Here is a 15,336-nt window from a genome sequence, read left to right as displayed (position 1 = left end):
ACGAATGGGACGACCCAAGACGATACCAAAATACTTTTCCGAGCATGTTAAGAACTTTTACTTCGACTATCTCTAGTATGATAATTATGCTGACTTACTACGGATAATTTATACTTCTTCCAACTAATTTACACAGTGATCCAAAGTTTTAACGCTTTAAGAAAATCGCGCGAAGAATTCAGGAGTAAACTTATGAGCTTAATTTGCCAATCTGCTCCCGGCGAGGATGGAGACGCTAGACCGCCCACGGAGGAGGAGAACAAAGCGCGATACTATTATTACATTCATTATGGCCTCGATACTATCCACGTTGCACCCCTGGACAACAGAACAATACTCCGGTATATTTTTCGTTCGTGTTTAATTTTCATTTAACTGGCAGTGTTCGTACAGTCAGCAGCAGAAGTCGCTATACGCTCCAGGTGCTCAAAGAGAGGTAAACGTTTAAACTGTCAAAAAGTTGTTGACTGTAATGGTAGTATTTACTTGTGTAGCTGTCAAAAAACCACTGGTATCTAAGCGGTCAAGGTGTCACATATATCTGAACAATATGGAAAAATAGACGTTTAAAGCATACAAGTATGGTCGAATATTGAATGAAAAATAGCCATGTTAATTTCAGGTAAAGCGTTTTGACAATCATCGAAAGCAGTACAGTCTTGTCATCACATACATCTATCTCACGTTTAGCCCTTCAACCATTTGACAGGGGCCTCTCGGTCAACTTACTGCAAACTATTTCTTTTAATAGCAGAATCGTCAAAACGAATGACACATAGCGAAAGCTACCTGAAGCCGAATTTAGAACCAATTGTCAAGGCACGTTGTGGTCTCAGTAACAGGCGGTTGCTTTTCAAAGCAGAGACCGCGGGTTCAAATCTCAGTCGCACGCACCTAGAGATTTACATTTTTTTGTTTTTTGTTGGGTTTCATTTCTATTATTAATTTGTGTTTTCTGGTTTTTTGTTAATTTCGCATTAGTTTATATAATTTTTGAAGATATGTCACATGTAGCGTATATACTACTTTCTAACAAGACGTTGTAGGTTTGAACCCGCAGTGGGCGTTCCTTAGATTACTCCTGTGCGGCCATGCCATTTGATATTTACTGCTAGGTTATACTAACAATAAGTTCAAAGATATATGTAACTCCGTATACTCTAATCCTCTCTGCTAAGTTGTAAAAACAAAATTCGTCATTCCTATGGTCAACATTTAGCATATTACGTATATGCATGGCAGTGATGTTTTTATCGCATACCTACATCTATAGTTCGTATTATTTAGCATTAGAAATAAGGTAAACAATCTTGATGTGTCTTTTAATTGAAAAACACATTTTAAAAATAAGTCACAGCAAATATGTAACAATTATGAATCTAATACGATCTTTTATATTCTTCTGCTTTCATAAGTAATAGTTATTGATTTTTGAAAAGCGTTTTTCAATTAAAAGACATGTCAAGATCGCTTACCTTCTTTGAAGTTCTTTCTAATACTAAAAAAAACGAACTATATAGAAGAGGAGGCACCGTTCTTGGGGATCATGAGTCCAACCAACAAAATAAAGAGAGGAGTTATAGTTGGATATGTTTAACACCTTTACTGCCCGTGCTCCTCACGTGAGGCCACGGCTAGCCTCTATTACAAAGCCATAAGGTTTACATGTCAGATTGGGACGGTGAGTTACGTTTCAATTCAATTATTTTCTCCTTCAATTCGTTCTTTGATCGATTCGGAGCATCGTATTTTAGTACTATACAGGGTGGCCCATTTAGATCGGTCAGTGTGGGAAAATCTAAAACTATAAGAGATACACCGATCTCTTCTTAGGAATCATGTCATCGATTTTAGTAACTAAAAAAAATGCATTCATACATTAAAAAAAAATGTATGTAAAATGTATTGAAAAAACCGGGCAAGTGCGAGTCGGACTCGCGCACGAAGGGTTCCGTACCATAATGCAAAAAAAAAAAAAAGCAAAAAAAAAAAACGGTCACCCATCCAAATACTGACCACTCCCGACGTTGCTTAACTTTGGTCAAAAATCACGTTTGTTGTATGGGAGCCCCATTTAAATCTTTATTTTATTCTGTTTTTAGTATTTGTTGTTATAGCGGCAACAGAAATACATCATCTGTGAAAATTTCACCTGTCTAGCTATCACGGTTCGTGAGATACAGCCTGGTGACAGACGGACGGACGGACGGACGGACGGACGGACGGACGGACGGACGGACGGACGGACGGACGGACGGACAGCGAAGTCTTAGTAATAGGGTCCCGTTTTACCCTTTGGGTACGGAACCCTAAAAAATGGTGGTCTTTTCGAAAACTTACTAAAATAAATTAAAGGATATGAAAACAATGCATTTTATTCATTTCAGACATCATGTTTCACAGTAACATTTACTGCTACCTACACAATCGATAGACCGACACAATCGATATCTAAATAGAAATAATCTTATTTTTATTGTTCAAAATGTTCGGGGTTCGATTCCCGAGCTGAGTACACATTTTTTTAAAATGTATGAATGCAGTTTTTCTTGTTACTAAAATCGATGACATGGTTCCTAAGAAGAGATCGGTGTATATCTTATAGTTTCAGATTTTCCCATACTGACCGATCTAAATGGGCCATACTGTATAGTATATTTTAGTACAATAAACAATAAGCGGGCTAAATATAGTACATTATTGTCGAGGCTCGGAAGTAGCTACTTGCAGGCTGAGGATTCGTTTTAAACGGACGACCTTGGGAGTCCGTTTAATTGAATCCGAAGCCAGCAAGTAGCCTTCCAGCCGAGTCATATATAGTGCTTTTCTCAAAAATGGTGCAAGAAATATAAATATCATAGAAATATTTTACAAAAGCAACTTTCTTACGTATATATTTTCACAGAAAAAAGTAGAAACAATTGAAAAAATTAGCTTTGCCGCCTTTTTATTTTTTTAATAAAAAAATAGAAGTGTATTTTTCTGCCGAAAATACGCCAACCTATTTGAGACAGCTAAATAGTCGCGGTACTAATCATCTGTTTGGCTGTTTAATGGGCCTGTGCCTTCATTTGATATGGCCATTTCAACTTTTAAAAAGTTTGGAACTCGACAAATAATGGAATTTGTATGCAACATTGCAGTCCCAAAATCGAGACTGCAATGTTTTTAACTTTTTAATTTTTGACTGACCATAAACTACGCGCTTCGCAACCTATTTTTTAAACGGCAAAGTCGACTTTGCCGTCCATTTTTGAGAAAAATATATTAACATATACACTGTGGAAAAATAAGTCGGGCCCTGGAGGGAAACTCTTAAATCCTTAAGTTGGCTCATTTTACTTAAAGGAGACATTCCTTTATTTTTAAAAAGAAACAAAACTGCATTTACAGATATATTTTTTTCTTCAATTTGGCTTGTCTAAAAAAATCTTGAGTACTAAATTTTAGATTTTATGGATATTTTGTACAACAGACGAGTGTAAGACCTAATGTTTCTTGGATAAATTTTATCATTAACATTAACTGTATCGACTAGTAGAATAAAATTGTGAGTGTTTATTTTTTTGAATTTTTAGTCGGTTCGAGTCCCGGGCAAGCGAGTTTTAGAAAATCTTTGAATGGAGTTTTGTTTCTTTTTAAAAATAAAGGAATGTCCCCTTTAAGTAAAATGAGCCAACTACTACAAATTAAGGATTTAAGGTATAGATGGTCAAGCAAATCTTGTCAGTAGAAACAGGCGGCAAATTTAAAAAATGTAGGCGCGAGGGGATATCGTCCCATAGAAAATTTTAATTTCGCGCCTTTTTATACTGACTAGATTTGCTTGACCAACTACAGTTTCCCTCTAGGGCCCGACTTATTTTTCCACACTGTATACATATGCTCTACGGTTTGGAAGAACGGCCGCCTATGACAGTTAAAATAAAAAAACCGATCATTCTCGTAGAACCTACTTATTTATTGTCTAAGTTTGACACTTGACGATAAAATACTTCTTTAAGAAAGGAGGTGTCAATTCGTAGCTGCTACAGTATTTTTTTAAAAGTTAAACAGATAAAATGTTGATGCTTAGTTACCATTGAAATAACAACTGCTTAGCAACTGGTGGCACCCTGGCTGCTCACGTACGTGATTGGCAGTGCGTGTAGGTATTAATGACAGCAGCTTGAATTTGAGTGCTTAGTTACCACTGACTTTTTAACCGTTATTGTCATTGTGATTAAATAAGGGTGTATGTGTTAAAGAAAAACTCAGAAGTTAAGATATATGTGACGAACTGAAAGCCTACGTGAAAATGACAACTTAGATGTCCTTATTTTTGTGACGATTGAAGTGTATATGTTTTCTTGGACACCTTGCCCGCTCAGGTATATCTGCTGCTGACTGTACGTAAGTTGGCTTCAAAATTTGTAAATCAATTTTCTAATCTGATGATGTACAGTCAGCAGCAGAAGTCGCTATACACTCCAGGTGTTCAAAGAGAGGTAAACGTTTAAACTGTCAAAAAGTTGTTGACTGTCATGGTAGTATTTACTTGTGAGCGCTCAACGTGTCCCAAATATCTTAACATTAATTTCTACACTTACAGCAAGTCATTGATACCTTAGCTGTCAAAAAACCACTGGTATCTAAGCGGTCAACGTGTCAAATATATCTGAACAATATGGAAACATAGACGTTTAAAGCATACAAGTATGGTCGAATATTGAATGAAAAATAGCCATGCTAATTTCAGGTAAAGCGTTTTGACAATCATCGAAAGCACTGCAGACTTGTCATCACATACATCTATCTCACGTTTTGCTCTTCAACCATTTGACAGGGGCCTCTCGGTCAACTTACTGCAAACTATTTCTTTTAGCAGAATCGTCAAAACGAATGACACATAGCGAAAGCTAACTGAAGCCGAATTTAGAGCCAATTGTCAAGGCACGTTGTGGTCTCAGTAACAGGCGTTTGCTTTTCAAAGCAGAGACCGCGGGTTCAAATCTCAGTCGCACGCACCTAGAGATTGCAGCTTTTTTTTTTGGTTTCATTTCTATTATTAATTTGTGTTTTCTGGTTTTATGTTAATTTCGCATTAAGTAGTTTATATAATTTTTGAAGATATGTCACATGTAAGCGTATGTACGACTTTCTAACAGGACGTTGTAGGTTTGAACCCGCAGTGGGCGTTCCTTAGAATACTCCTGTGCGGAATGCCATTTGATGTTTACTGCTAGGTAGTATAACTAAAAATGGCCCATTTAGATCGGTCAGTATGGGAAAATCTAAAACTATAAGACATACACCGATCTCTTCTTAGGAACCATGTCATCGATTTTAGTAACAAGAAAAACTGCATTCTACCGTCCGTCTAAATGGGCCACCCTGTATAGTATATTTTAGTACAATAAGCGGGCTAAATAAATATATTAACATATATTTGCTCTACGGTTTGGAAGAACGGCCGCCTATGACCGTTTAAATAAAAAACCGATCATTCTCGTAGAACCTACTTATTTATTGTCTAAGTTTGACACTTGACGATAAAATACTACTTTGAGAAAGGAGGTGTCAATTCGTAGCTGCTACAGTATTTTTTTTAAAGTTAAACAGATAAAATGTTGATGCTTAGTTACCATTGAAATAAGAATTGCTTAGCAATTGGTGGCACCCTGGCTGCTGACGTACGTGATTGTCCGTGCGTGTAGGTATTAATGACAGCAGCTTGAATTTGAGTGCTTAGTTACCATTGACTTTCTAACCGTTATTGTCATTGTGATTAAATAAGGGTGTATGTGTTAAAGAAAAACTCAGAAGTTAAGATATATGTGACGAACTGAAAGCCTACGTGAAAATGACAACTTAGATGTCCTTATTTTTGTGACGATTGAAGTGTTCATGTTTTCTTGGACACCTTGCCCGCTCAGGTATATCTGCTGCTGACTGTACTAAACTGTAATTAATCTAAACGCAACCTCAAATGACAAAGTCGTTTCAAGGTATAGTAAGTAATACAAAAATGTATTTAATATAAGAGTTTAAAAAAATCTGCAATGTTTTTTTCGTGCCGACAAAAAATGCATGGCCAGTAAAGGGAATTAAGTAGATTAAAATAATATAATAATAAGTATGATAAGTAGAAGGTAGCATTTGTAAAATTAGTAGTTAAACAAATAGTTTATTATTTTACCTACTGGTTTAAGGGTGCACAATTTGCTTACACTACAATTGAGACAATGGAAGGACACTTTATTTGCGGTTACCTCCGAAATGCGGGAGGATTTCATCATGAGCATGAAGAAGGCAATCGTGGACTTCGTTTTGAAAGATCCAAACGAGGTATGAGACATGATATAGGTAAATTAAAATAAATAGGCACATACAAGGTACATACCTACAACAGTATGAAGTTAGTGAACAATTGATTTTGAACCGTTTTATTTTCGGTATACAATCGTTTTTGTTCTGTTTTTGGCGTATTATATGTTCTGAATATTTAAAGCTCTAACTGTCGCTATACATAATTTTAGATACCTAAAGAAATATAATTTTATCATTATCATATATTTAATCATAATACCACATTTATTAGAAATATTGTCACATCACAAAAACATTGGATGATCACTATAACAAAAGTATATTCTATTTATCATAGAAAGAAGATACGGGGACCGAAGGAGCGTTTAAAAATGAAGAAGTTTTTAAAGACTGTTCGTTAAGAAGCCGGTACGCCGCTTCCAAAGCGACTCTTCTGAAGGATCTCTACAGCGTAAACCCTTGCATTGCTCAAGTCTTGCAAATTTGGTGGAAACAATTCAAGTAACTTCTACTCATATTTTTACTTGCACTTCATTAATTTATGAATGGTTTGATAATGATTACGAGCTTGAGTTTTGTTTTAGCAATCTCCGTCTGATAAGTATGAAGGACATAACACAAATACATGAAGCTTACGAATTACAAGACTTTTGTTTCGTGTGCAAGAGACATATTGAAGCAGCTTGTAATGTGCTTACGCTTCAATGGATCCCGACGTTGCAAGCCATTTTTCTTCAAGTATGGCAAAGCTAAAATAAAATTAAAGTAGGTACTCAGTATGTTTGATATCGGAACACATAATAGGTATGTGTTTTATTTTTACAGGGCATCAAAAAGAAACAGGTTCCAGATACAAAGTATGCACGTAAAATAAAGCATTTCTACAATTGCCTGGCTTGCATGATGACCTATAATTTACAAACTCTGTGTTTGAAATCAATGAAAGACTTTACAGAATACATCATGGATGTGACGGTATATGACACGTATTTCCATTTGCACTTAGTTTCAACGTATAGTAACTACCTTAGTACCTATCTATTCCGTAGGGTTCCGTACCTCAAAAGGAAAAACGGAACCCTTATATGATTTTCATCACACTCGCTCAGTAAATGTGGAATTGCACGCAGGTTTAGCGGGAGTTATAGAAAAAGCGTTCTCCCTAGGGAGTTATGAAGTTTCTAATGCCATAATTAACAGTTTTTTGTCTTTATACTTAATTTTTGTATCGCAAGTGTGATGAAAAACATTGTGTGTAGCTCGGGGCGTAATAATATTGCAAACTCGAGTCTATAAATCGCTCCGGCGAGCCGTCGCGATTTAACTTACTCTCGTTTGCAATATTCAACTTACGCCCTATGTTGCACAATGTACTATACTTTGTTGCCCGTATGTCTGACTGTCAAGACCCTTTATTTCGGGAACGCGTGGAGGAAAAGTTGCAATTAAAACTATATGTACATATCTACAGTCCCTTGAAGTTTGAAAGAAACAAATTTCTAACAAGTTAGGTAACGTAAAAGTATATTTCGACACTCTCAAGAGAATCAATATTATAGGGTACTTTCCGTTGACCTAGACCTATGAAATTTGGTAAGTAATATCGTCTTATACTACAAGTACAGGGGAAATCTGAAAAGTATAAATTTAACGGAACCCTCGGTGAGCGAGTTCGACTAGCACTTGTCCGGTTTTTGTTCTCAATATGAATGAAGGTATAAACTTATAGAGCCAAGGAATATAATATATTAATATTATATTCCTGTTCAAATTACCAAAATTTTATATTTTAGACTTCTTGTGGAAGCTCGTGTACATTTTCTTTTCTTATCTTTTTCTATTTTGATCTGTTCACCAAATTTTATCTAACTCAGTTCAGTGGTGTGAGCGTGAAGATGTAACAGACAGAGTTACTTTTTCATTAAGTAAGGTATAAATATAAAATATACGGCAGTAATATTCATACGTTTCCATTTACAGGGCGATAACCAAGGATTCGTTATAAACACGGTGTTTCGAGATGATGGCATTGAGTTTGAGCCCCCGTTTAATGAGTTTATGGATCGGTTGTCTATTATATACGACTTCCTCATTGACGCTTGTCGACAATATCCACGTTTGGAGACTATACTGTATTACGACTATGATTCTCAAAGTAGATCAACGCTCCTGGTACTATACATATAGACTTACGATCTAAATATAATATATACATTTTAATATAAATGTGTGCGATATTTAATACATTTATTTATTTTAGCCAAAAATAGACCGGGAACTTGTGAAAAAATGCAAACAAGATATATATGATTTAATTAATGAACAGAGACTTGGGCCCGAATTGCGAACCAAAGATTTTGACCCTTATGTTTGCTTGTTAAATGGGGAGGTGAGTACATTGGCATATATCATGTTTAGTACCTATACAGCAAATTAGCTCGTGTCTAAGGCCCACATTGCCACATTAAACCTGCGTTGAAACCGAAGTCAGTCAGGTGATTTTTTGTTGGTGTTCTCTAAGAACCTATGCTTGTATAACTTGCTAGAAACTTAAGTTATGTTTTATTTTAGTCCCGGATGAAAGTTGAAGAATTCCTTAAGTCAGTGCCTGAAAAAACATTTGAGCAGTTTTGCGACGAATCGGTCAAGTACGTGGAGTTAGCGCGGGACATGACGCTATATCTAGAAGGAACTGTTGTTATTGGAATGTTCAGAATGCAAAGGACAGATCTGATTGGCATGTTGCGCCAAGCCGCCTTAAATATGGCCAATATGTTATTAAAAAGAATGACGAATGACTTTCGCAGAGAGATAAAGTCGTAAGTTAATTTAAAACCGTAGGCTAAAAAATGTGATCGTTGTTTAGCTTGTTTGTGTTTGATAGATGGTTTATTACATTGTATTTTGTACCTTCACGATATCCTAAATTAATATAAAAAAACGTATTTCTTAAGTTTATAAATAAGTATGTGGTGGCAGGATAAACGACGATTATTCAAATATTTCGGCTACCCTGTTGCGCCCACCGCCAGACACAGCCGCCCTGATGGAACTCATAGACTACTACGGGAAAGTCGAAGACGTTCTGACGGACCAGATGGAAGACAGACTGCGCAATGTCATGCGATATATTTTGTTTCTGGCCGAGCATACTACTTTGACGGCGAATGAGATAAAAACTAACAGCCAAGCATTTCACTGGTAAATAACAAATAACATACATAGAAAACTATATGCGCATGGTAGTGGGTTATAAACAAATTGAACTATTAATAGAGTTATTCGTCAAAATATACCGTCATATACGAGTAAATTCATTTCATATACCATGGGCCGATACTACTTAAGACAAACAAAGAGAACCATAATGTTTATATTGTTCATCTATTGTTATCAATAGTTTTACGAAATCAGCTCTTCAAATTGGCACGTGGCGGCTTACCGACAGCGAAATAAGGCTTTGAAATATTAATTGATACTTGATAATAGGTACCAATGTTAAGTTCGTCGATAGTGGACGGGTTAAACGTGGAATTATCCCAGGATTGAAACATATACCTAGCGTGTTTATAGGTAGCGTGTATTCACAAGTGCAGTCAGATGTCAAAAGAAATCATCACGCCGAAACAGGTTTTGCCGAGTATCTTTGTTATCACTAACCCTTGTTCAAGACATGACGGTCTCAAGTGGAATCAGGCCAAGGTATATAAAATGAACTATTACCTACTTCAAAATATTGATGGTTTTAGGTACGCTCGCCTGCCAGGCATTATTGAAGAATCTAAGGTAATATGTGAGCAGAAAACGGCAGAGTACCAGGAGCTTCTAAAGGTAGGCTTCTTACTGGCATTGTACTTTCAATTAAACATTCGCCAATAGCGCTGACTATATTAATATGTAAAAAATTGTGCTTTAGGTTCGAATCGCGAAGTTTATAGACGATTTGGATATTTACGAACTGCAATGTGATGAGGTGCAGTATTGGGGAGAAATCAATGAATTGCCAACATATGTTTCAAAAGCGAAAACTCTCGATGATAAGTAAGATTTTTTACTTAGTATATTGGTATATTGTTAACTAATTTGTTACGTGCCATTGAATGTTTTTTGAATTCTTCTATATCAGGTTATCGAATGCATTGACGAGAATAGATCAATTTAACGAAGAAGAAGCTTCCTTTGGTTATGAATTGTCACAGTATCCAAAGAGAAAAATGATATATGACAAACTTGTACCATTTAAAAAGTTATTTGATGCTGGTCACGAATTTATCGAAAAACATCGCAATTGGGTGAATTCACAGGTAGATATCAAAATTTTGTTTTCAGTCTTCAACAAAATCATAAATGCATATTTTAGTTATTCAAAATATCTTTATTTGTTATTGTCTTATTGTGGGTTCCTAATGCTACAGCTATAGATGAATACAATAATAATTGATATCAAATAAGATAGTATTATTTAATATACTAGCGACCCGAACACAAATGAGACAAACACAAAAGGACCTACACCTTCCTTAAGAATTCTATTAATAACTGAAAACCGCATGAAAATCCGTTCAGTAGTTTTTGAGTTTATCGCGAACATACAAACAGACAGACGCAGCGGGGGACTTTGTTTTATAAGTGATAATTTAGATTATGTTACATGAGTAATTAAATTTTAACTAGTCAGGTTGACAGTAACAATAACAGTTATCGATTTATACATACTAGTGTAGTATAGTTACGTTTTGAAGAGGGGACGTAGAGCCAGAATATTAGAAAGGAACAAAATATTAGGCGTGCCGCGCGTAACTTGCGACGGAAGATTACGAATTCGCGTTGGTTTTAAGGTTTTTTGACAAAATCTCTGAAAGTATACTTCTGTTTGAAAATTTGCCTTTACCTACATAAAGGTACCTTATGGCGGCTGGCGCTTACGTCGCATAGCGCCGCAATAATATTGGAGTGGCGTTAATAATAGCGTAAGCGCCAACCGCCATAAGGTTACCTTTATCCGTGGGACGTCACATATTTTTATTTATTAGCTATTTCAGACTAAAATTATACTGTAATGGTATGTAGGGTAACGATATACAATTTATTTATTTAGTCGTATGACGCACACGTACATAAAATATAGGCAATCAATTAACAAACTGAAATAAATGTCATATACTAAGAAAAAGTGACCAAGGCCTCCAGTGCCCCAGTCTGGAATCAACCGGCGTCACTTCTTACTGAAGGCTTATGGCGCCCCCTGGCCATCCCTAAGGTAGAACAGTATGGTTCGGACCTTCTAACTGGATCATCTGAGGTGATACCGAGTTAGCGAGAGAGATGGCGCTGCCAATCAATACTATTAGAACAAATTAAATTATTTTCAGAAAATATTTTAATTTGTTTTTTATCGAGTAGAAACACTACTACATATATAAATTATAAACTGAAATAAATGTCATATACTAAGAAAAAGTGACCAAGGCCTCATTTATTTCAGTTTATAATTTATATAGTAGTTTTCTACTTGATAAAAAACAAATTAAAATATTTTCTGAAAATAATTTAATTTGTTCTAATAGTAATTATTGTAAAGTCATGATATACAATGGAAAAAAAATGAAAATATGAAGCTTTTTCTTGATTTTTCTATAGAGCCAACTTAACTTTTTTAAGGTTTTGCTTAGAGTTGCCCCTTGAAAATTTAGTCTAGAGCAGAGGGCTTCGGCTATGTAGTTTTAAGGGTTAAGTATTTTTTTATAGATAACATTTGGTATTATTTGTGTGTTCTGCTCTAGGTTGGGAGTTTTGATCCAGAAGACATCGAATCCGACGTGGGTTATTATTACAAGAACGTGTTCAAGCTAGAAAAACAATTCCAAGACGTGCCTGATACGTATCGACTTGCTGTGGCCGTTAGGTGAGTACAAGTTCAGTTTTGTAAGGTTCATCTATTCATGATTATATTTGCATTTGGTCCTGAATAATTAACAATGTAGTACATCTCGCTCGCTTGCCATTTAACGCGAATTTAGAGCCGCCATATATTTTGCGCGCGCCTCACGCATCTGTCGCATACTGTTAGTAAATTAAGTTTTATCGAGTAATTACTAGTTTTTCCCATGCAGTTATACCTAAAAAAGACGATATGAAGTGCAATGTGTACATGGAAAGTGAAATTTGTAAATATCGCATCATCACAATGTACAGCCTTGTACATCTTTACGGATGATTTAATCAGCATTTGTGTTCAGCGTAGTGTTCAGCTGGTAAACAAGAGTAGTCTTCATTTTCCAAATGTTTGCAACTATAAGGTGCTAAAAGTGTTCCCGTGGGGAAACTTGGAGGTCTAATACAATAGTCGTGTACTTAACCTCACTTTATTATAGAGTACCTATACAAAGTTTTTGCCAAGTTTTTATACATACTCGTGTGACGAGTTTGTCTATGTCCGTGGGACATTGTTGGAGGTGTTGGCTTAAAGATATAACACATGTCGAGTGGCGACATATTGTGCTTCATTCTATAGAGAAGATGGACATAGTTCCGTGGGACATGGTTTGAAATATTGGCTTGAAAATATTCACATGTCGCGTGGCGACATTGTGCTTCGTTCGTGGAATGAAGGTCAGATCTTTTTCAACTCATTTTAACTATAATATAATGCTTATTGCATAGCAACATTGTTTGAAATATTGGCTTGAAAATATTCACATGTCGCGTGGCGACATTGTGCTTCGTTCGTGGAACGATGGTCAGATCTTTTTCAACTCACTTTAACTATAATATAATGCTTATTGCATGGCAAAAAGCCTTTCGTCCGTGGGACGAGCAAGAGTATCTACTATTCGATTATAAAATGGATCACATGTGAATGATGTGAAAAACATGTCATCCGTGGGATGATCATTTGTGAATCGTTTTGTATTATAAAAATAAATAAAAAATGACATTAGCACACTAGCATTAGCACAGTCATGGACGTGGTCCTGTTTCATGTACATAATATAACATAAATAACACAAGCATATTCTAATATAGACAGTGATATTCTGTCATTAACAAGCCCGCTAGCGGCATTATACAAAATTGTATGCTAATTAAGTATCTATTTACTGTTTACAAATAATAACAATGTTCTGGATGCTGTTGGAAAAATGTCTCTGGATTAATGTCTATGCTAAGCATTTATAATATGTGCTGAACCCTTTTAAGACTTAAGAATGGCCTACCATTTTTATTCTGTAACCTGCACAAATACAATAAAATAAATAAGTGACTTGGCAGTGTATATCACACACATATACTAGTGTACAAAAGAATGGTATTTAACAGCCTTTATAAGGACTAGATCCAAACCACTGCCTTATTGTGATCCCGGGGTTAATGGCTTATACTTTTTTCACTAACAATTACAAGTTTACTATAGCTTTAGCTTGTTTCATAATATCATATTGTGTGAATACAGTTTGGTAAATTGCCATACAAATTTACTAATAAATTCTAATATCATAAGGAGACATCATAACATAACCCTTCAAGGGCTACTAATTTATTTTAGCCACCCTCATAAAAATATAAATGAAAATGTCACAATTATAACGTGAACAAAACTATGAAATGTCCCCGGATAGCTCAGTCAGTTGAGCAATGGAATTTTAAGTTCTCGAAGCCCTATTGCCTTCGGTGAAAACGATCAAACAAGACATATTTTCTATTTAGTTCAGAAAAATGTATTATATATTGAATTAAGTCGAGAGTTTATTATTACTTTCAAATGTAAGATAATGAACAGTATGTTGTATAACATACAAGACTGTAGGTGAACAAGGATACAATACCAAAACTATGCATATGAAATCTTAATCAGTCCATTGGATGGATATTTAATATCAATTGAATTATAGCACAATGCTTCAAACTCATTTATTTATCAAACTTTCAGGCCTTTATAAGACAGTGGTAACATTTATTTATGTTTTGGAACCCTTTTACAAAATGATAGGGTTCAGTTTAGCACAAGCTCATGCCCATTAAAGGGCAGACTTGAATACATTTGTGATAAGAAAGATAATATAATCAAATATAAGTAGGTAGGTAGGTAGATAATTAGTTAGGTTTATAGGTAAGTATGTAATAGTTATATTACATTTCCCAACTTTTGAACATTAGTGTCCCCATTACCTTGTTGTATTTGTTTTTTAAAGGGTCAAGAGAAAGCTTTATCTACCAAATGTCTATAGCAGAATCCTTGAGATTTTAAAACAGTAACGGTCTTAGCTAACTTTAAGGCCAAAACATACAATGAAATAATATTATTACTTAGGTATTTATTTATATCTGTGTTTGAATGTTTGATACCTCTTGGTACTGTAAAATTACTTTGAACGGTTGGGGGGCTAATGATAATGGGTCAGGTCCATCAGAGACAATTATCGATAGTAGAGCTGAAATGAAAGAAGGATTGGATTCCGAAAGTAAAATTATGCTTTATGCCCATTTTATGCCATAATGAGCAATAGATATTTTTCTTTTATCTCTAATGATCTAAGTAATCAATTATAATTGTATAAATAATCAGTAGTGAATTGAAACAATTTCACAAGTATAATAAAATTTACAACAGATCATTTTGTTGCATTTATATGCTTTTCTTTATACTCTCTGTACGAATATGATCAGTAAAGATCCAACAGAAAGTGGATAGATAGGGACACCTCTCAGCAGTCTTACGACTGTCCAAGCTGATCTATGAAGATATTTTCACTTAACAGAACATTCGAGACAAACTGTCTATCTATAATAACTCATAAGCTCATAACTATGTTATGTAAATAGTCATATTCTGTTTTTCTTAGTACCTATTTAGAATTCTCGAGGTGTATGCACATGTTGTAAGTGATTTGTGGTTTTTATTATGGGATAGTGCACGAAACGTCACAGACCGATCCACATACATATGTGTGGTTATAATGTCACACAGTCCCTAAATAAATGTTTTACATTATTTGACCTAATTACATGTTGTTTTGGTTTAAATTG

At 35.2% G+C, this 15,336-nt stretch overlaps 1 protein-coding gene across 1 annotated transcript in view; it reads left to right on the top strand.

The window, feature by feature from the left end:
* The window catches only part of LOC134790509 (dynein axonemal heavy chain 7-like), a 73,156-nt gene that overhangs the window by 412 nt on the left and 57,408 nt on the right, over positions 1-15,336 (top strand). Inside the window, exons 2-14 of the mRNA XM_063761333.1 lie at positions 137-341; positions 6,192-6,327; positions 6,647-6,810; positions 6,894-7,047; positions 7,135-7,284; positions 8,290-8,481; positions 8,570-8,698; positions 8,881-9,128; positions 9,289-9,510; positions 10,059-10,140; positions 10,226-10,350; positions 10,436-10,613; positions 12,093-12,214. Coding sequence (XP_063617403.1) covers positions 137-341; positions 6,192-6,327; positions 6,647-6,810; positions 6,894-7,047; positions 7,135-7,284; positions 8,290-8,481; positions 8,570-8,698; positions 8,881-9,128; positions 9,289-9,510; positions 10,059-10,140; positions 10,226-10,350; positions 10,436-10,613; positions 12,093-12,214 — 2,107 coding nt within the window. The remainder of the gene's footprint in view (positions 1-136; positions 342-6,191; positions 6,328-6,646; positions 6,811-6,893; positions 7,048-7,134; positions 7,285-8,289; positions 8,482-8,569; positions 8,699-8,880; positions 9,129-9,288; positions 9,511-10,058; positions 10,141-10,225; positions 10,351-10,435; positions 10,614-12,092; positions 12,215-15,336) is intronic.

This window comes from Cydia splendana, chromosome 5, assembly GCF_910591565.1.
Source record: "Cydia splendana chromosome 5, ilCydSple1.2, whole genome shotgun sequence".
In the NCBI taxonomy this organism is placed as follows: Eukaryota; Metazoa; Arthropoda; class Insecta; order Lepidoptera; family Tortricidae; genus Cydia; species Cydia splendana.
The sequence above is the reverse complement of the archived record's forward strand: the minus strand, read 5'-3'. Positions and strand labels throughout refer to the sequence as shown.